This window comes from Tursiops truncatus, chromosome 2, assembly GCF_011762595.2.
Source record: "Tursiops truncatus isolate mTurTru1 chromosome 2, mTurTru1.mat.Y, whole genome shotgun sequence".
Classification (NCBI taxonomy): domain Eukaryota; kingdom Metazoa; phylum Chordata; class Mammalia; order Artiodactyla; family Delphinidae; genus Tursiops; species Tursiops truncatus.
In genome coordinates this window covers 87,069,247-87,092,278 of record NC_047035.1, presented here as the reverse complement: position 1 = coordinate 87,092,278, position 23,032 = coordinate 87,069,247, and the positions used below count along the sequence as shown (strand labels likewise).

The 23,032-nt window shown below is 33.4% G+C and overlaps 1 protein-coding gene across 2 annotated transcripts in view; it reads right to left on the bottom strand.

The window, feature by feature from the left end:
- The window catches only part of CTDSPL2 (CTD small phosphatase like 2), a 71,048-nt gene continuing 48,016 nt past the window's right edge, over positions 1 to 23,032 (bottom strand). For both annotated transcript variants that reach the window (XM_019935437.3, XM_019935436.3), the window contains exons 8-13: positions 21,242 to 21,328; positions 10,770 to 10,832; positions 10,586 to 10,665; positions 7,144 to 7,270; positions 5,569 to 5,664; positions 1 to 4,920 (exon numbers count right to left, since the gene is read on the bottom strand). In XM_019935437.3, coding sequence (XP_019790996.1) covers positions 4,855 to 4,920; positions 5,569 to 5,664; positions 7,144 to 7,270; positions 10,586 to 10,665; positions 10,770 to 10,832; positions 21,242 to 21,328 — 519 coding nt within the window. In that variant the 3' untranslated portion in view covers positions 1 to 4,854. The remainder of the gene's footprint in view (positions 4,921 to 5,568; positions 5,665 to 7,143; positions 7,271 to 10,585; positions 10,666 to 10,769; positions 10,833 to 21,241; positions 21,329 to 23,032) is intronic.

The following is a 23,032-nucleotide window of genomic DNA, read 5'->3' as shown; positions in this document are numbered from 1 at the left end:
TGCTTCCATAAAAGTTTTATTTATCCCCACAACAACCCTGTGAGGTAGGGTGATCAGGGCATTTGAAGATGAGAAAACTAAATCTACATTACTTGTTCACGGCTATACTGCATAGTAAATATGTAGAAATTAAATTGAATATTTTAAATGTCCATGACTTTATATTGATTCATGTGGAAAAAGGCAGAGAGAATATTAACTCCCCCCTACCTTAATGCCAAAAGGACACTGCCTTGAAAAATCCCATTTCAAAAGATGAAAGTAGTATTTCATTGCTTATTTCTACAAAGATTTATAAAATAAAAAAATAGTGAAATATTTTACAGTTAATATATATAATGGTCTCATTCAGGGATATGTCCTTCAGCTGTGTATATGATCAACTATTCCAAGTGCTAGAAAATGCAAACTCTTAAAAAGTATGAAAGACATGAATGATAATAAGCAGTAACCTCAATCTTCTTTATTATTCCTCCATGCATCTTGAATAAGTTCTGTGAAATCTGGTCCCAGTTAAAAAAAGAAAACTCTACCACAAAGAGATGTCTGGTAAACTTAATTTTGTTGCCTATTCTCAACTCCCAAACCACTGTCACATTAAGTAAAGTAGTGATTTCCCAAATCTATGAGAATCACTTGGAGAGCTTTCAAAAAATACAGAACTCTCAGGCCCCACTCTAGACCCAGTGAGACAATTTGGCAGAGGTCAGGCCTCAAGAATCTGTATTTCAAAAGCTCCACAGAGTAATTCTAATGAAGAGTCAGGTTTGGGAACCAGTGATATATTTTAAAATACTAATAACTAATATAAAAACCATAAAGTAAGTATAAACTTGTTGCTCTCATCTCCCCTTTTAAAAATTTCTCAAAACACATAATCCCGGAACTCTTGCCTCTGGGCAAGTAATTTCAATTCAAGATACAGAGAAACATTTTATAAAAATGTATCCTAGTGAATGAGACTTGGATTCCAATAATAATTTAAATAGCATTTAAATATAAGATACTGAGTTCTGTGGTTCTTATTCTGAAATTTTTTAAATGTATTTTATACAGGTTCTTAGCAGGCTTTTAACTCAGGGGACGACATGAAAAGTAATGACATAATCAAGCACATAAGCACTGAAAAAATACTATACTCAAAAACAGCTCATGAGAGGAATAAGAAAGTGAATGAATGACAACCTAAGGCCTTTTGGCCCATACATTTTTGTTCCCAGTCCACTCTTCCCCTATAAGGGGAAATAAAATAAACATTCTTTCCTAGTTACTTGGCATAGTTATTTGGTGGGTGACTATTAACACTAAGTTAATTTAGAAACACAAGTTTAAAAGAGATAACAAATAAATACCTAGGAAGACAAAGAGAAGTCAGGTCAGAAAACCTTAACTAGCTAATGATGTAGTATATAACACCATAATGTTAGGACAATTAAATGAAGGCTTCAGTGTCCTTTACATTTCAGCTTTATGTGATTGACACAAGACGTGGAAAAGATCTGGTCCTTATGAAGAAGTCTGTGCTCGCTGCAAAGATCTGTAGGAATAATGAAATGCTTTCTTCATTGATGAGATGAAGTCTCTGTTTTTCAGCAAGCTGACTAAACGAAACAGTAAAAAACAAACTTCTTTAGATGGTTGAATGCAAGTAATATCTAGTTGAAAAAGTCATTGGCCAAAGATAACTTTTTTTAAAAAAATGATTCTATGTTTAACATCCCCCCCAAAACCCAAAAAACAAACAAACCAGGAAAACCAAAGTAATATAAAAACACAATGTACACATCCATTTTCACTGACAGTTACAAGAAAATAGCCATTTATAGAAGTTACAATGCTTTCAACAAATGCCCCCAAAATTTTGGGAAACAAGATAAAGCCATCAGGTAAATAAATATACATACTAGCTAATATAAAACAATTTATGCTTTTAAATTGTTGTCAACTCTCTTTTAAGACCCAAGGAGAAATATGGTGCTATAAATCTGATTAGGGCTACATATATTACATGGAATTAAAAAACACAACTGATTAAAACATCCTAACAATAATACAAATATTTAAAAGAATGTCTTTAAAAGTCAGACATTTACCACTGGAAATATCACAATTATAATATGTACTTCAGAGTCGTAATGTGTATATAGGTCACTTTTGCCGTGTCTTATCAGGTATCCATCTCTCCTGCATTTACTAGTCAGTTTTTAAGAGTTCATGTTTTCTGTGTGAACTGAAGAGGCTGGGCACATCTCAATTCATAAACACCTCCATTTAACTAATGGAAATGTTTAAGGTAATATCTACCAACAGATAAAGCAAAGAAGGGGTAATAAGATAACACATTTTAAAGTGGAGGAAGCTGGATAACTGTCTCTATAACTTATTTTAAATTTTGTATTAATAACAAATTTAAAATGACTCAAATCAAGTAATGAAGAAAAAGAGACTGAATTGATCTCAAGAAATTTTCTCAGGCCATATAAAATTCTCCCTTAGTTTATTTCTTTACAGAATCTTGTTAGGCTTGATTCATTTGTCAGTCAACTTAAAAGAGCTCTGCTAGCAGGGGATCAAAAACAGCTTTACCAATAAAAGATGATTAAAAGTTGTTTTTAAAGTGCCTATAGGCACAGTGGTATATATAGGTGCTTACATTTCCCTTTTAGTTGTGGGAAAGCCCGTTGAGACTGTAGTTACTTAATCAGAAAAGCTTTCAGCAATTATAATGCAAGCTGAAAATTTAGATCCTGTATAGGTTTTGGGTTTTGCTGTTTGAACATAAAAAGGGAGCAAGGAGAAATGTAACCAGGTTCACAATTTTGAGCAAGAGCATATGTAAAGGTAACATATGTACATTTTATTTCAAGAAAGACAGAAGACAAACAGCATAAAGATGCCCAGATGCCCTAAAGATAAATACATTTCAAAGATTCTCATTAAAATGAATCTGTAGTATTTTTTCCTGCAAGCAAAATACCTTTCTTTAAATTAAAAACAAACAAACAAAAAAAACCCCAGTATTCTGAATTGCAAATGCTTTTGCTTTTTTTTTTTTTGCAGAAAATCTGCCATGATTATTTTTTTAATGAATAAGGATTTTCCACAAAACAGGCTTGCTCTACATGCTAGATTTTTAAACAGTTCAGTGACACAATATGCTAACTACATACACAACAGATAATATAGTAAGAAAACACTCAACCTGATGAAAAGTTAAAATCTTCATTAATACACTGAAAATTGACATAACTCATGCCTTTAAAATCAAAAATACAAAAATTAAATGTTTTCCTAAAAAGATTTCCTTATTTTAAGGATTCATTTGAAAATGAAGCTGCATGTAATTTGTACAATAAGTTGTACAAGTAAACAGGTAATATACATAAAAAATTAAGTGACATACTCCTCAATTATCAGTTGTCCACCTTTAATTTCCAATACTGTACTTTCTTAACAAGCATACAAAATATCAAACTTCTCTTTAGAAAAAGTGCCGTTCTTTGACATCCTTTACACAAAAACAGTCTGAGCCTGTGGCATGATAATGCAGTTGAGAGGCAAAGCATACTAACTTTTACAAATTCTACCTTCCATAAAAAGCCTCCCGAAAAAGAGATTACACGCCACTATAAAAATATCAACCTCTTGTGGTAGCTGCATTAGAGAACCAAGGCTTGAAGACTATTTTCATATAGCATAGAAAACCACTATGAGAACATATTAACTGCATTGGTGGCTTGGGAGTTTACTGTGCCACAGGATTATGCATAGCTACTGTAAGGTACCAAGACTGTTACACAGAGTTTTAATTGATTGTAACTGAGAGCATAACAGAGGTACTACCAGCCCATGCAAAATAACTAAAAATACTGAATCACTGTGCTGAATACTTCATTCCTGGAGAAAACCAAAGGCATCAGTAACCAAATCAAGCCCAACAGGTGACCAAACTCATTCTCCTCAAAGATTGGTGAGCACAGTGAAGTCTGAGGTATACCTTTTATCCATCAAATCTGTGTGCCACTGCAAGATATTACCACTTGGGAACACATGCCATCACAATGGTTTAAATCTTTTGAATATTAGTCATTCATATATTCTTATCTACCCAGTCTCTTGATTTTTGAAAAGATTTCACCTACAGTAGAATATTACAGAAACAAAATATAAATGCATGTTCTAAATGAAACTTACATGGACTAAAAGTAGAGAATATTTTTAAACAAATATACAATATGCAGGCAGACAAAGCAGGAAAACGGCCATTCAAATGTATAATAAAAAACTAAAAATTGACTATTTCCAGAAAACTATGAAGCGCCTCAACTAAAAGGAATGCATAATGAAATTCTAATCTAATACAGGTCAAAAATGTAAAAAGGTTATAAACCTTAACAGGAAAAATAAAACAACTTTTACTGGCCATTCCTGTTGAAATGAGAATTTTAAAGTAACAGAAAAGTGGCTACAAACCCACTTAGAGCACCAAACAGAGAGAAAATAAAAGTCCATTTTCATCTCTGTTATTATCATAAAATCCTGTGTGACTACAGGTCAAACTGCTGGTGGCAGAAACAGAATTCTTTATAAACTGCAGATGTCCTGTACATAAAAAAATTTCACTGGAAGTTGCACTAGTTCTAAAGACTCTTCTGTTTTAGCCTACCTACTGTATGTATTCAATCTGAGATAAAGTCTCTTTCTGTAACCCTTGATTATTATTGGGCACCAAGATAAGAAAAGCAAGACGGGGTACAAAAATGCAAAATTTCAACAGTAATGGCAATGTTTTTGTCTTAGTCCAAAAGGGTCCTGCATTCTCTCCCCCTTCAGTGATTTGACAAGTCTTTGTACTTAATCTGGGGGCAGCAAATCATGCAAGCGAAATCGGTCTCTGATGTGAGGTCGAACATCTTCATTCTGTGTGGAGAAATAGACATTTTAAAAGCCACGTAATTTCAAAGACATGATCCCCATAACATTATGAACATTCTTACTTTGCAAAGAAACTATACCACCATTTATCAATATTTTATAATTTACATTATTTTGTTTGCCAAATAAAAAGATACTACACAGAAGCAGTTAAATTTAGATTAAAAAAAAAAGCCTCTCATTAATGTATTAATTTTGTAAGAACAATTATGCAATAAGAGGTCAAACCAAAAGATAGGTAAAGCATTCAGTCAATGAATTCTACTTTATATAGTAGTTTTAAAATTAATCCATGGACACAGAGGAAAAAGTTCCCAGAATAAAGTTTCAGTACCATAAGCATTAATTCTAGACCTGAACTACAAAATCAATTTAACAAAACTAGTTAGTAACAACTAGTTAGCAAGAGGAAGTCTGGTAAAATAAAACATTCGATATATAAATTTTTAAATACTGATAAACATAATTTTAATATAATTTATAAGTTTCAAAAATGCTTGTAATCTTTTTTCAATCTCTGCCCTAATGTCCCACCATGTTGACTTAAAGTTAGTACACATAAAGCAACTGAGAAGATTTATTTCAACAGAGTTAAAGCAACAAAAACCTAACAAAATGATAAGATATACTTACCAGTTCTACTAGCTTCTCCAGAAATGGAATCAATTTTAGAAGTTCATTGTCATTTTTATCCATAAACCAGCTTTCTATAGGGATTCCATTAGATAGCTAAAGTGAAAAATAAGTAATTAACTCTTTTCATTTACATTTTGCCTACTTTGGAAAAGCTTAAAAGTAACAGATTTTAGTAAACATTAATCAGTAAGTTCCTTTGAAAAAAGGAATGCCATCAGAGTTTATGTCTGTCATATTCTTTGACAGCTTAATAGTGCAAGAGACAGATGTTAAGGAAGGAACTGAAACATAATTGGTTTTTCAGAGTAATTTATTCTTAGAGTATATAAAACTTAATAAGAAATATTCATTAAAACAAGTTTTGCATTAACATAACTAAAAACATTATTCATTCAAGAAATATTATTAGTCAATGCTAGGCATTTTGAATAAAGGAATTTTACCAGTCTCAACAGAGAATACTACTAGAAAGCATATACTCTTACACAGGGACTGTGTCCCATTATTTTATTCCCAGCAACTAGCAAGATAACCTGAAACATAGTAGGAACATAACAAATTGACTCAATGGTATTTCATTGGTCTAAAAACAAAAATACAAACCATATTTGCTTTATAGTAAATATTCTCTAGGATAAAATATCTTTTAACATTTATGCAGAACACTGTGTTTGAGATGGAGGATAACTGAAATTATTTTATTTACGAACCAATTCTTAAAAACATTATTTCAAAATGCAAGTGAATAAAAGTAGTGACCTAAACTGAACATACTTCAATACCATATATGCAATTTTTCCCCATGTATTCTTTTTTACGTTTTATTATGGACATTTTTGAAACAGAAAAGTTACGGGCAAAGCTTGTTTCATCTACACCCAACCCACTTTCCACCATTCCAATTCTGTACTGATTTATTCTGAAGAAAATCTCAGCCATATCACATGAACATACTCATAATGTAAAATATATCTTGCAAGGATGGCTAATCTCTTGTCAGTCTGTCTGCTATCTATCTATCTATCTGTCTATCTATCATATGCTGTGCTGTATGGCCTACGGGATCCTAGTTCCCTGACCAGGGATGGAACCTGGGCCCTCAGCAGGTGTAGGTGCTGAGTCCTAACCACTGGACTGCCAGGGAATTCCCTCTAGTTGAATTTATATTTCTAAGAATCATTGACAAAGGGTACAAACATATTGACAAAATAGTCTAAGAAAATATTTTGAAATGCCAAATCAAACAGACCAGAAGAACATGGTTAAGCTATTCATAATTCTGAAACATGTTTATAATCAAATTACTGATTTAACAATAGATAAGAATGCTATTAAATGATATATATCTTATAGTCCCTTCTTAGGGATTTACTACTTCAGATTTACTACTCAGATTTTTATGTATGTTGTACTTCATTTAAAAGAAAAATTTCCACAAGGAATATACTAATTTGGCATTCCTAATTCTAAAAGATGACACTAAACAGGGAAATTCCACCAGTGAAAATTCTGTTATCCCATCAAATCTTTTGGCAGCATTTGTCTGAGTTTGTTTAGCAACCCTCTTCCTACCTGATATGCAAAGGCTTGTGGTGAGTTGTCAATTATTATAGTTTTTGAAAGATCTCTTCCAAGGATATTTAAGTCCTTTATATAGTTTCCTTGTACACAAACACAATGTTCGCGGAAAAGCCGGTGCCTAAACATAAAAGTAAAAACAAATTAACTAAAAAAAAAAAAAAAATATATATATATATATATATGTAAAAAGCACAACATATACTGAAACACATATACAATACACATACCATAGGCTTTTCAAGTTAAGCCTTATCATTTTCTCTCACAAAGGAAATTCAAATGCAAGTGTGGGCCTAAGCTTTGGGCTACAGTTTTATTATAAAAATTCTTAGTGGGCTTCCCTGGTGGCGCAGTGGTTGAGAGTCCGCCCGCCGATGCAGGGGACACGGGTTCGTGCCCCGGTCCGGGAAGATCCCACATGCCGCGGAGCGGCTGGGCCCGTGAGCCATGGCCGCTGAGCCATGGCCGCTGAGGCTGCGTGTCCGGAGCCTGTGCTCCGCAACGGGAGAGGCCACAGCAGTGAGAGGCCCATGTACCGCAAAAAAAAAAAAAAAAAATTCTTAGCAATTATTGAAACCTTACAACCAAATATTACCATGCCTTAAAGAACTTTGTTTTATCCCAAAATGTTATATTAAATGATAAAGAGGGATTAAAAACTCTGTAAATTGTTTTTGTAATTTATTTACCCAGGAAAGCTCAGTTCAGATGCAGCATCTGGTTGTCATCGAGGTCCTGCTTTTTAACCAATTTTCCAGATGGTTGACTGAGGCACAAGGAGGTCAAGTGACTTGCCCAAGGTCACACAGTAAGTCAGTGGTTAGCCCCGCATTGGAACCCAGGATCCTCCTGGCTCCCAGTCCTTTGCTCTAACCAGAAGACCACACAGCCTCCCTATCCCTGCACATGCCAGAACAGAAAATATAAGAAGGAATGTTTCCGTGTTGGCATTTTTAAAAAATGTTTTTAGTTTCTCTTATAGTTTTTGAGGAAAGGTGCAGAGGCCAAAACATTCCATCATTTCAACTTTTCCCAAACACCCATCTTTATTTTAATTGCATGCGTGTGTGTGTGGGGGGGTGAGAGATCATTTGAAAAAACAGGGATTGAATGAAAAGATGAATTCAGATTTAAGTATTACAAATGTAAACTTATCTTTCACCAATGAAACTGAAAAATGCTATATCATTTTAAAAAGGTATTAAGGTTTTATAATAATATTTATATACTTGTAATAATCTCCATTTAGCACTCAGAATATTAGATTCTGAATATTACTAATAACTGATACAGATCACCTTGAAATACTCCACTTGCATACATTAATTCATTTGGTAGTTTGGCTTCCTTGTGTCTTAATCCCACTATACAATTTTTCAGGAGCTAGGGCTTACACATACCTATATTTTGAATTATCCAATTTCAAGAAAGGGGCATTTTCTACCAACAAAATCTGCCATAGCTCTAATAACAACAAAACTGATATTTTAATCAGGGCCAATGGTGATGGAAAAGTGGAAGAATTTTAAAACCAGACAAAATGTAGTATAAACAATTCTTTTTCCCTTATTACAAAGAATGCTTTTAATTAAATGTTCATAAGTTAAATGATCACCTACCTCTGAAAGGTTTAAAGACAGTCCTACTTTGAAAAAAATAAGACTAGGCAAAAGAATTTAAGTCCTGGTTGGACCTAAGTAAGATTCCATATTTTATTTGTATAAACATTTAGATACGAGGAAATTGGAGAGGCAGGTACAGCACATAACTGCAAATCACTATTGATAACTCTTCTCCAATAGCAGCAAATTCACCAGACACAGGAGACAGCTGAATATATATATATGGATACTAATGATTATTTTAATTAAATTATACTAAACCCCTTCCAGTTATTCAGGAATCTGAGGGTCAATAGCATGTATTTGCAGTTTTAGAAAGAAACTACTTTTGCTAGTCATCAAATTTGCATTCGGACTCACAGGATTCAGAGATCACAGGAATTTCTGAGTCTACCTTGTCACCAACATAGATGATTCCCTAAAGCACTCTAACGCATTCAATATACTGTTCAAAAAGTTTTTCCTGTTTTAACTTTTTCAAAATACAACTAGATAAAACAAGTTTAAACTCCCAAATGTGTAGATTTTATAAAACTAGTTTAAAAGAGGGGTTTTAATTTGTAACGTAACTGTGTGACTATGATTTGTCCCCTAGTAAAAATGAAAGCTCCAAGAGGGAAGGGCTTGTGTTGCTCACCACTGTTCCCTGGAACATTGGAGGGGCTGAATAGAAATCTTCAGAATAAATGAAGTCATGAGAGCAAAATCACTTGTATGCTTTTATAAAAGTTAGGTAAAATGAGCATAAATTATAATAAATTATATACTTTTATGAAACACACACATTTTCATTTGTGTGTCTGAAGCTTGCTTATATGGAAGATAAAATGGAAACTGACTACAGGACACATTTTGATCCTTTAGATTAAAAAAAAAAAAATCACATTCTATTTACAAGGGAAAAATCTCCTAAATGTGGACATTAGGAAAAGCCTTTCACCACAGCTGAAACCACTCAATAATACAGGTACTTTTAACAGTAGAAATTAAGTTTAGGATTTTCCACTAAGACAGTATGGGAGAAAGTATTCAAGACAATGAACACCCAGCTATTAAAGCTTTTAGGAGCCTTTTGTGGCATCTCAGCTCTTGATCAAAACTCAAACATTAACTCCTATACCTTAGAGGATGCAGCAAGACTGCTGAGTCTTGGTATCTCACTTCAGTTGACAGAAATAATGAAACTAATTTTCAAATTGTTTTAAATTCCCATCTAACCAGGAACACACTCCCATCTAACCAGGAACACACTGCATCTGCTGGCTCAGGACACACAGAAGGAACTGAGTCCAGATCAGGAAAACCTGAGTGACTAAACCAACTGCAATTTCCAGTTAGATTTCATGTAACATTTTCTTTCCATGGAAGATAAATTTGCTCTTGAAAAAAGCAAAAGAGTTTAATTTGATCCTTTTTGTTAAAATTAACTTTTATTTCTCTAAGCCATTAAAAAGATGACAACACATGCATTATCTCAGAGACAGAAGGAAGGGAAAACATCATGCACACAGTGAAAAATTCCACATACCCCCAACCTCCTCCCAATCCCAAAAGAAGTGAGGATACAGATGTACAAGTGAATAAATACATTTGATCTTTGTATCCTTTAAAGAACGTCTGTCTGGAGTTAAATAATTAGGAACTCTTAAAGACTTTTGGGGCTTAAAAAAAAATTCACTTATTTTCCCCATTTAACACACAAATCTCTATATATGCAGCCAACTGAAAATGGCTATCAAAATTAAGTAGAAGCATAGTAATTTCATAGATCAGTGTGACAGACATTTCCACTATTTCTTAATTAAATTTACCTGACCAGTTGCTTTTTAGGGTCTAGTATGTTCAGTAACTTGTCTGCATACACCTTCTTAGAAGCAGTAAAAAGAATGATCTACAAATTCAGGGGAAAAGAAGTAATCATTATACATGATCTAAATATGGGTACTATATTGAATAAAATAAAAATACTTATATAATTAGCTTAAGTATATTTACCTCATACATCTGAGACATTCTTTCCAGGAATTCCCTGAAGAATGGTCTTAATCTCACGTAAACCTGAAAAAATACAAAGATAGGCTTCAGCAAACAAACATATAAAACAGGAACAACTTATTTATAAGATATGTTCTAACTTTGGATATAATTTAAAAGTTCATATGTTAAAGTAATACAAAAGTTTACTAAGTACCACTCAACCAAATATATTTCACATATACCAAAAGGTACTTAAAACAATCTTTTGGTAGGGTAATAATAATCGTTGGTGATCATTTCACTTTTTAATAGTTAAATAGCAGCATATAATAGTACTTCATGGAATATAATTTTAATAAACATTTAAACTAAAAATGGCAGGTTTCCCTCTGAGATTTTGATCCACCAATCAGCTCCATCTTCCAGCCAGGTAGCATCCATCCAATTATTAGGCAGGCTGTATATCCACCTCTAGCTGACCTATCTCAATGACCTTCCTCAATAATTACTCAGAATTTCTTCTTAACAATCACCTGCTAAGAGTACCTTTATTTTAAATTTCTATTAAGGTAAATAATGTTCAAGAAAGAGATGTCTGGATTGGTGGGTTTAAATAACTGGAATTTTTCAGAAATCAATCTTGTTCTATACTTACTGATTCAGATGTGGTATCTAAATTAGCGCTACTGGGCTACTTGAGATTGAAAATATAACAGTCAAATACACCAGTTATCAAAATCAACTGACAATATCAGGAAAGACTACAGTACCCAAAGAACTGACTTAAATACATTATTTTCTTATTTCTGTCTTCTTTTTGCCTACATTTAATGTAGCTCTTGTAATATACTCAATATTCAAAAAGCACAGAAATATAAGCCATGAGCAACCACTAAAACTGATTTACGAAAGAATTTGACTCCTTTAAATTGTATTTATTTTGTGACAAAAATTTATAAAAAGAAAAGTTTGTACTCTACTCAAAGGTGATTATTAACATCAAAAAACATGAACAACAAATACTTATAGAATGCCTATGCACCAGATTCACTTGATTCAGATTTTTTTTAAAAAGCTGTGGTGGCAACAAATTCAAAATTTAGGCTTCATGGAATTTAATTTTGTTGTCAATACACATCTAAACAAAAATGCCCTTATGATAAAAATCTAGTTCTAGGAATGTTTTAGGGCAGAACAGGGAAATCAGACAAAGGATATTAGGAGGTAGGGACTATGTACTACCAGTCTTTGTAAGTTCTGAAGCCCAAAGGGCGTAAGACAATGCCAAATATATAGTAAGTACATGATAAAAATCTGTTAAGTAAATTAAATATAATTGCCTGAACTTAAGCAATATAAACAAAATAGAGAAAGAGAGGCAAGACTACATACTACACAGGGACAACTACTGAATTTCCTTAAGAACTGATCACTTGTGGAAGACCAATTTCAAACATTAATATGCTAATAATATCACTCTATCCCTGCCTACAGGCTAGAATAATAAAGGTTTACTCATTTTTAAGCCTATTAGGCAGTTTATCTCAGCATCTTGACTAATCAAAAACCAAGTAAGCCACACACCCCCACCCCTAGCAAATAAATATGACGAAATCCTTAGTATCCAATCCCTATCACTTAGGATGAGGTATAAAATTTTTAACTAGAGTTGTGCTTCTAATTAATTTTAACATTTACATTGTGAAATATTTGGTATAGTTTGGTTTAGTTTTCAACACACCTTATTTGTTTGATAATCCAAGTAACTGATAGATTTAGATACATTTCTACCTTAACTGACAAAACCCCACAATTCGGCCAATACTTTTTTTCAATTACCTTATCTCATGGAGGATGATAAACCATGAACCATCAGAGCCTTCTGTTTATTGCTAAGAAGGCTTATCAGTTAAATGCATTTAATAACCAAAAATACTTCATTTTTGCGTATGTATTAATGTTTTCATTTGCTTTCAATATCCCTGCTATCACTCGCTCCATATTGTAAAGTAAAATAAGCAGGGCCTCTACAATTTGGGATTTGTCTCCTTTGAACACTAAAACACTTCCACTGTAAAGGAATACTTCTATTTAAACAGTATTATCTAAGCATAATAAGTGGAGCACTGTACAAAGGTGACATTTTCCAACTTCTTACACAGTGACTTCCTGATTATGTCAAAACTATAACTTCATTATGCATTCTACTACTTTGACTATACTTAAATATAAAACACATCTTAAAATTTGATATTACTTTCATAATGTACCTGTTCACTGGGGATGAAAGGTGGCACTGAGATAGAGGAATATAATGCTAGAGTGTTTCCTTACCATGAGAACAGAATAATTGTTGACTGTAAATGTTCCTATTCTCAGAACAGATTCACCATTTGAAACACAGGAAGGTGTTTCAGGATTAAAAGATACAGGCAGAAACTGAGATGGTTAGCGGGGGGTGGGGGTGGGGAAGGAATGTAGAAAGGTACAAAGTAACAGCAAGCTAGGATGTGGCTGGGACCACAGGAGGTTCTGCCATGTGCTGAAAAGGTAAAATCTCAGAAAGAAAAATAGAAATAGAGACATAGGGCTTCCCTGGTGATGCAGTGGTTAAGAATCTGCCTGCCAATGCAGGGGACACGGGTTCAAGCCCTGGTCCGAGAAGATCACACATGCTGTGGAGCAACTAAGCCCGCGCGCCACAACTACTGAGCTTGTGCTCTAGAGCCCGTATGCCACAACTACTGAGCCCGCGTGCTACAGCTACTGAAGCCCGCGTGCCTAGAGCACATGCTCCGCAACAAAAGCCACCACTATGAGAAGCCCATGCACCGCAACAAAGAGTAGCCCCCACTCGCTGCAACTAGAGAAAGCACGCGTGCAGCAACAAAGACACAACACAGCCAAAATAAATAAATAAAACAAAAAATTTATAATAAAAAAAGAAATAGAGACATAAGGCCAACAAGGTCTAACTCATTTGGATGGATATATTAAAGCAGAAATATATAGAAGTTAAGAAGCACTAAGCACTGTCCAGTAGGAAATAAGAACAATTTTAAGGTATGTATAATACAGTGAGACTACGATCACTTATTGTATTAGGTCAGAGATATACAAACATACAGATACACACATAGACATGCTTCCAAATGCTTCAAAATCTATTCCACAGATGCTCTTAACTCCATTTTTCTTCTCCTAACCTTCTCGTAACAAAGATTCCTGTCCCAAGCTGCCTACTTCCTATTTTCTACATTCTTCTACTACTTAGTACTTCAGAAACCATCCTTCTTCAAACCTGCAATTCTTCAAAATGATATAGTCTCTCAAATGTAAGACTAGGCCATACGTTTCATTTCAGGCTGGTATACATATATTCCTCCAAATATACAGCAATTATTCTATCTACACAACACATAGTTTTAATCTATCACTAAACCAAATATATTTTGAAAAAGTCAGTTTTAAAATAATGCATAATACTATAATAATGAACAACTGTTATACAAAAATACCATACCTAAAACATGTCTTAAATAAGACTGCCTACTACCCAAAGATGTTCATGTTATGAAATGTTTATTATGTAAAATTTTTGTACATTTCATGCTCGTGACTCTATTTTGTAACTGGAAGTTTGTACCTCTTAATCTCCCTCACTTACTTCATTATATGTTCATGATGTAAACTTTTAAAACAAAATCTACTAGAATAATGTCTGCAAAATAGTGATAATGGAACTAATCTTGTATAATATATTGTGGGCTGATTTTACCAAAACTTAAATTTTATATAGAAAAATGATAAATATATTATAGAAAAATAATATTACATTAACAGTACACTAACACTACTTGATTTGAACAATATCTGACAGTCAGCCTGTACTTTCTTTAGTACAAGAGGATGTCCTATAACTGTGCATGTAAGATGATCCTAACAGGCAATAAATGGTTAATGGAACTAGATTTAATAGTCATTAAAATAGCAAGCCAGTTATAAATTAATTATAAATATTTTCTGACAGTCTGCCTAAAGTCAAATTCATGTCTAAATATGCAATGTCAAGTTATATACACGAATTTCTGACTATTAGTTTACCAAACCATTATCTAAGTTATCTAGGTAACTTTATGAGCACGACCAAAAAAGGGGGGTAGGGGGAGAAAACATCCAAAAGATAAGCAATTTCAATTTGTGGGCAAAATTGAAAAAAAATTTCTTACATGTGGATCTTTTTAGGAAAAATATTTCTAAATGGTTTTAAGCACAGATAATATGACCCTAACATATTCAAAAAGAAGTATCTTTAATAGTTTTTCCATGAAATCCTTTGAACTTATTGCTACACTGTTGCAGGAAGGAAAACAAAAAGATAAATTTGGTGGTATTCACCTACTTAAGAGTAGGTACCTTTAAATAAAAAGATGATTGGTGGATGCTATCTATTTAATCAGCAGTAATAAGTTAAAACAGTAGAAAACTAACAACACTGAACAATGTGAAGAAGAGATGCTACAGGTATTAGCAGATACCACAGGTATACAAGGGGCTCTACCATTTTTTTTAACCCTTCTGCACACTTCTGTTTCTTTATCTATAAAATGCATATAATAACAGTACCTATATAGTGTTGTTTATTAAATAAGTTAATACATATAAAGCACCTAGAACAGTGCCAGCACACTGAGACTCCTAATAGCTATTATTACTATCCACTTTATTATTTAAAAGTAATCAGCCATAAGGAGAATAGCTGGAATGAGTAGGATTTTATGGGGGCAGAACTGGGCAACCTCAACTCAAAGAGAAAGCCATATCTATACTTTTAGAAGACGTAAAGTAAGTCAACTGATTACTTAACTATTTAACTTAGTTAACATTGTCTTAGCATCAATACCAGATCATAGAGACAAAACCCAAACCTTCTCCATAGAAAGAGGGTTGCTCAGATAGGCCTTGTGGAGGCCTCAACTTCATAACCCATTGGGTGATTTTACAAGTCACCTTTTGCTTCACACAGTTCCAATAAGAGGCTGCTGGGGATAGTATTTGTAGGTGGATCAATCTGAGGATGAATAGGTAAATACTAAAACATCAGAACCAATAAAAATAAAAACAAACAAAACCCCCAAACTAAAACCTTCTGCAAAACCTTATACTGTATTAAATAGAAATAAATTTGAAAAGATATTTTCTTATGGAGTCCCAAAGGGATAAAGTGCTTAATGTATTCATACAGAAGGTATATTAAAAATTAGCAACGAAGCATACTTTTCAAGTCATGGCCATTTACATACATATATAATATATATACAATATACATATATAATTTTTGAATTTAAATATGTATGTACACATATTTGTGCATATATATAAAATATTAATGTGTTTATCTTAAAGTCAAGTTTACTCATTTTAAGAGCAAAAAAAAAAAAACCCCACAAATGTTGCCTTTAAAAACAAATTCTAAATTTTGAAGCCTCCAATTTAATATGCTTAGTAATCAACTGTCACATCTCCTATATTTGCAAAATATTTTTAGTTACTGAACAAGAATTTTCTGTATTTTTAAATGAACTTCTTCTAATTTGAAGATACATTTATAAAGAATACAAACCATGATGAAAAAATTAGTGCCAATGACTAGCTATAAGGATGGAAAAATTACTTTAAAATTATTTAAAATATTGACTCACAATTAGTTACCAAAATATTCTTCCCTACCAGATATAAAATATTACTTTTATCCTCAATACTGTGTCGATGACCCCAGATGTTTTAAGGAACAAAATACATACTACTTTTTTTTTTTTTTTTGCGGTATGTGGGCCTCTCACCGTTGTGGCCTCTCCTGCTGAGGAGCAGAGGCTCCGGACACGCAGGCTCAGCGGCCATGGCTCACGGGCCCAGCCGCTCCGCGGCACGTGGGATCCTCCCAGACCGGGGCACGAACCCGTGTCCCCTGCATCGGCAGGCAGACTCTCAACCACTGCGCCACTAGGGAAGCCCTACATTCTACTTTTGTACAATAAAATTATGCTTTATGAATGTCAAAACAAAATGCCTCTTATTTAGTATCAATTTAAGCCAGAGCTTGAGGGGAGGAAAAACTTCATTAGGTGTTTACTAACAAAACTCTTCATTTAAACGATTGCTTTTTTCTTCGTGAAGCAAAAATAATGCTGACTTTTCTTCTTAGACTGTGGAAAAGAGATAGATGCCACTGACCCTCTACTTCTATTTTTCTGTGGTATAAAATATTTGAGATCCTTATGAAAATTATCCTAGGTTGTAAGTTTCCCAAGAAAACAAACTATAATAATGAGGAAGAGGCTGAGCTTTGCTAACATGGGGCTTCCCACCCACCTCTCCCCCCAACTTTTCCCATAAAGGCAACCTCTACTATTAAAACAAAGCATCCTTTAGCAAGTAGCTCCCTACAGGATCCTATCTCTCCTTGAGTGCTTACCACAATCTGATTTCTGGACAGCTGACCCAAAGTTTGTTGATTTTACTGATCTTCAGAAAGCCACTGACTGGCTAAAGTCTTATTGGTGAACAGAGTCAAAAATCAGATGCCCCTGCCATACTTTACAGAATGAGGAGTTGGACAACACAGTTACGTTTGGTTGCACTGTAGTGAAACATATGAGGCATCTTCTTTTTGTCTTCAATTAGCCACGTTTGGGCTGAGTAGCTCTATTACATCTTCAAAAAACTGAGCTCCAGTTCTTGATGGAGACAGAGGAAGGTCATTGAGGAGGTGGTTCAGCTCAAGAGCTAAGTGAAAAATCTGTCTTTTGATTCAGTCCTGCTTGTGGATAGAAGTCATCTTCTGGATGGAAGAGGGAGTGAGATGACCTAGAGTCTTGAATTGGTGGATCTGCAGGAACAGAAACTAAATACAGTGGAGACCTCTTAACTGAGTAACACCACGAGATGGATTTCCTGACAATGTGTCAATATAAGCTAAATATAAAAATTAAAACATGTGCATTGGAACTGATCACGCACTTGTTTTTCCAGATATCAAATGCATTTGTACCATTCTATGAATAAATACGTTTCCCAATATCTAACTGTAAAACAATTCATGGAAAAACTACCAATTAAGGGAGAGGAAAAGACCCATTCAAACAAAAATCCATATACTTTGCCTTTGTGAATGCCACACCCTCACTTTAAAAACCCAGTTCTTCTTTCAAATGACTTTTTCTCCATATACACAAACTACGATCTGTCTATCTGTATAGTGTCAGTGGTAACATATAACAAAATTTTAATTTGAGTTGGATCTTTTAGGTTTATCTCCTAGAGAAATGGAAATTCAAATACATTCAAGGTACTAATTGAGGCTTGAATAATCTACATCCTCATATATTCTAAGTCTTGCATTAACTAGGTTGAGTCCTACTTATCAATCAAAAGAAGAGTGTGTATCATGAAGTAAGGCAATCTTTAAACGTGAGTAGTGACCACCTTAAATTTCCCTCAAACTTTCATCTGAATAAACCTAAGAAAGCCCATAACCAGGTTACAGTGGACCTAATTTTAAATCTCTCTATATATTAACAAGAATTTTGATGAACATTTGATTACTTACTTCCACTTATAATTTGAATATGTAAATTTATTGCATATACTCTCATAATTATTAGACCAAGGGTCAGCAAACTATGGCCTTTGGGCCAGATCATCACTTATTTCTGTAAATAAAGTTTTAATGGGACACAGTCATTGCTTATTCATTATGTATTGTTTAGGACTACTTTCATGCTACAATGGCAGAAAAAGTAGTTGTAACACAGACTGCAAAACCTAAAATATTAACAACTGGCCCTTTAAAGGAAAAAGTTTGCCAACCCCTGATACAGACCATTATCAAAAGATACGTAAGACAACTTATATTTTAAATTGTTTTGAAAGAAAGAGAGTAACAAATAGAATTAACATTAGATATGGTTCTACTATAACAAACTTACCATAAACAAAAAGCAAAAGTAACAAAAGTTCCAAGAGGAAATTTATCTAGCTTTGAATCAGATGAAGAATTTGATCCTATCTTAACATTACCATTTTATTTTTAAGAGTATATACATAAATGTTATGGAATTGACATATTCAAGAGTATATAAATGCCATGAAACTGTTCCCCCTTAAAAATGGTTAATTTTATGTTGTGAATTTCATCTCAACAAATTATTTTTTTAAGAGTATATACAGTATTTTACAGGTTTCTACCTTTAAGTGGGCCACATTATACTGTAGTGGTTAAACATGTAAGTTACATCTTACCTAATAATGTGGTTTCTCCAAAATCTCTTAGATCATCCCAGACCCTTGTGTATATTTCTTCTTTGCCAGTAGATGGAGACAACACCACTGAAAGTTTAAAAGACATCATTCCCTGTTTAAAGGGAGCTTGCTGGTCTGAAAACTGGGGGAACCCTAACCCAAGATTTCTTCAAAGTTATTTTTTAAAAAGCAGACAGAATGGCTATGCCAAAACTAGAAATCCAGTATTAACTATGGACATCCTCAAAACTTACTGAAAGGGAACTAAACTCTGTACATGATGTAGTAACTAAATCATTTTAAAATACAATCATCTCTATAATTTTTAAGATTCAAACTTCCTGCTCATTGCTCCTGATTTAGGTTAGCTCATTTAATTTTCCTGTTTCAGAAAGTATAACTCAGATATATAAGAAAAAGAATTCTTTGAATTCCACAGAGGTAGATGCAGTACATATGAAGTTTTTTTTATATTAGTCATATGCACTGCTAGGAGCCTTTTATTCAAAATAAGACAACTGTCTGGATCCACAGGAAACAGTAAGAATTTTATAAAGAAGAGAACTAAAGAAGAAATGGTGGAAGCAATAAGAAAAAAATTCAATTTTATGGTCACACTGAAAAGAAATACACTCATGAAAGGGAAATCAAACTCATCTACTCTCCAAGTTTCTTATTTCACTACTAAAAATTATGTAAACAGACCAAAACCATCTATCAGAAATAAATTTCAAATCTGGAAGCTTAAGAAATCACATCAAAATAATTATTTATAGTTTTCAGTAACAGTTTTCTTTTCCAAATTCAAAAGCCTGAAAGCCATTGTTTTTAAGGGCAATTTTGAACATAAAAACAAGGTTATCAAGCTAAAAAGAGAGAACATATTGCCATGCTATTTATATTTGCCACAAGACTCCTGTCCTTGAATTACACTAAACAAGAACAACCTATTTGGCAGAAAATGTCTTAAGAAAAAGATTTACCTTAAACAAATAATATACAGTTAAAAAGGAATTCAAAACCCTAAAATCCCTCATTTTTATGTATATTTTGCTCATCCTCTGATCTATATCAGAACTAAAATCAGTTTACATAAAAGGGAAATAAATATATTGATAGTATCCAGATATTACCATACCTACAGTACCTTTCTAGGTTAAACCAGAACTGACAATAACTGCTTAAATCCTCTTATGACTGATTACAAGATAACGTAGGTAAAGTAGATCCTGAACCACAAACTATTTAACTCTAAAATTTTATGATTTCCGAGCTATAATAACTATCATGTGCCAAGAAAACTATACACATATTCTAACTGCCTATTAAGAGCACATAAACAACCATAAACACCTTTTCATTGTTCACATGGTAAATGTTCTGTGACTTTATTTAGTTAATCCTTGGGTTGGCTTCCACCTGACAAACAACAAAGTTTTTGACCCTTTCCCAATCCTTCAACAACTGGTTTATAAGAAGGTAATGCTAGTTCAATAACAACCTCCATGAACAGAAAGGCACGTCGTAGTTTTTGAAGTGTATTCACATATATTAATTCAAATTATATAATAGGAAAATCTGAAACATAAAGTAAAACCTATGGTCAACACACATAATCTGCAGTGAAATGTAAATGGTATTTGTATTTTGCACTGTTACCTGTCCATCGACACAGAGGAGGAAGAAATACTTATACTCTAATTTTTTAAGTAAAGCAGTAACTAGAAGAGTGTCCTGGAATTCTGTGATTAAAATAAAGTAGATCTACTACACTGCAACCTACACACCATATTACTACAAAAGGCAATAAAAATGACCAACAAGGAATAAGGTTTCTTCCTATTAATTGGGTTTTGGAAAAACAACAACAACAACGCCAAGTGTTAACCTGGCAAGCTCTCGGGGACCTAAGATGTCAGTGTTCCTGCCTCCACCTGCTGGCAAACAGGTTATGAAACTAGCAGAGAGCAATGGGTAAAAAAAGTTCACATTTTTTTGGTAACATTTATGTTGTTTTATGTAGTTATTTATTTAGCATGATGCTACTTTGTGTTACTAAATCATTAAAATACAGATGAAATCCATTAGGAATAAACACATTAAATTTCACCAAAAAAAAAAATTTACAGAAGATTTCTTGGTTCAAAATATCTAACAGGCCAAAACTCAAGTTAAAAAGTTTTAATTACCTGATAAATGACATCTTGGAAAAGGACTGGAAAAGTAAGTGCTGCATCTTCTAGCTCATTTAAACTACAGTGTACTAGTGTTTCATCCTTAAAATAAAAAGGACATATTGAATGAACCAAGATATTACGACATTTCAATTGATAATTTTATGTATTCATGCTCACCAAAAACATTTATTAAAGCACCCATTCATACATGGAATTTTATATTTATAATACATTATTGTGTGTGGCATAGCAATCTGGGATAGAATTTTCTAAGTCACTTGTTCTCACGTGTGGCTGCTAGAACAGCAAGCAGCATCAGCATCATCTGGGAACTACTAGTTAGAAATGCAAAACCTCCAGCTCCATTTCTTATCATTCAAACTCAGCAAGGAGTAGAGAGGAACTCAGCAATCTATGTTTCAATAAGCCTTTTAGGTGATTAGGATGCATACGCATGTTTGGCAACCACTGTTCTGAGTCCTGCAGTTGCCAACTTTCTGTTAAGTAAACCACATATAAACTTTCTTAATTTTTTTTTTTACAATTTGCCAATGGAAGTTTAGTATCTAACTATTAAAAATATATATCTTCTATTTATATATAGCTCCTTATTCTTAAACCTTTTATAAAGAATTTTATTTTAGAAAATGGATATTTCAGTATCTGTTGAACATGTTTCATAGACATAAACATTGTTTAACTAAATTAGCAGTCAATCAAGACTTCTTTCTCATCTTTGATTACCAAGCCCTGTTTTCTCATGAGGAAAAGAAGGTAAGGATCATTCAACGTAAGGTATGTGCAAATATGTATATTTCTCAAATCCTGAAGGATAAAAAAAAAAAAAAAGGCTTCCATTTGTAGAAAGTGACAACACTTAAAAAAATAAAGCTGCTAGTAACTACCCCCCAAATTTTTCAATGTGTTTAAGATGAATTAAAATGAAACACAAATGCTCATACCTTGTGATTCCACATCTTATTAGCTGGAGTGTTTCTTTTAACCTAAAGTTAAACTGTGAGGAGGCAAAGAGCAAAAAACACTCTAGATATGCCTCATTTTCTTTTTCTTTTTTTAACATCTTATTGTAGTATAATTGCTTTACAATGTTGTGTTAGTTTCTGCAGTATAACAAAGTGAATCAGCTATATGTATACATATATCCCCATATCCCCTCCCTCTTGAGCCTCCCTATCCCACCCCTCTAGGTGGTCACAAAGCACCGAGCTGATCTCCCTGTGTTATGCAGCTGCTTCCCACTAGCTATCTATTTTACATTTGGTAGTGTATACATGTCAAAGCTCACTTTGTCCCAGCTTCCCCACCCCGCCATGTCCTCAAGTCCATTCTCTACGTCTGCATCTTTATATCTGTCCTGCCACTAGGTTCATGAGAACCATTTTTTTTTTCGATTCCATATACATGTGTTAGCGTATGGTATTTTTTTTTCTCTTTCTGACTTACTTCACTCTGTATGACAGACTCTAGGTCCACCCACATTTTCTTTTAATAGCATATCAGAGTACACAATTCAAGGTATTCCCTTAGTATCTTTAAAAAAGGTATTCTCTTTCTTATAATTGAATCATAGCTAATTCTACTTTCTTCATCTACAGCCTATCTAAATTTTGATCATTCTTCTTTACCCAATTCTGTAAAATTACTCATTTATGCTCACCAATTCTTATCTTTCCCTCTCTATTTACCTCCACATTGGATTAAAAATTATATGGCCAAACTTGCTATCATGACATCAACTGCTAACATAAAAATCTAGCAAAATCTTTTTCAGTTTCTGTATAT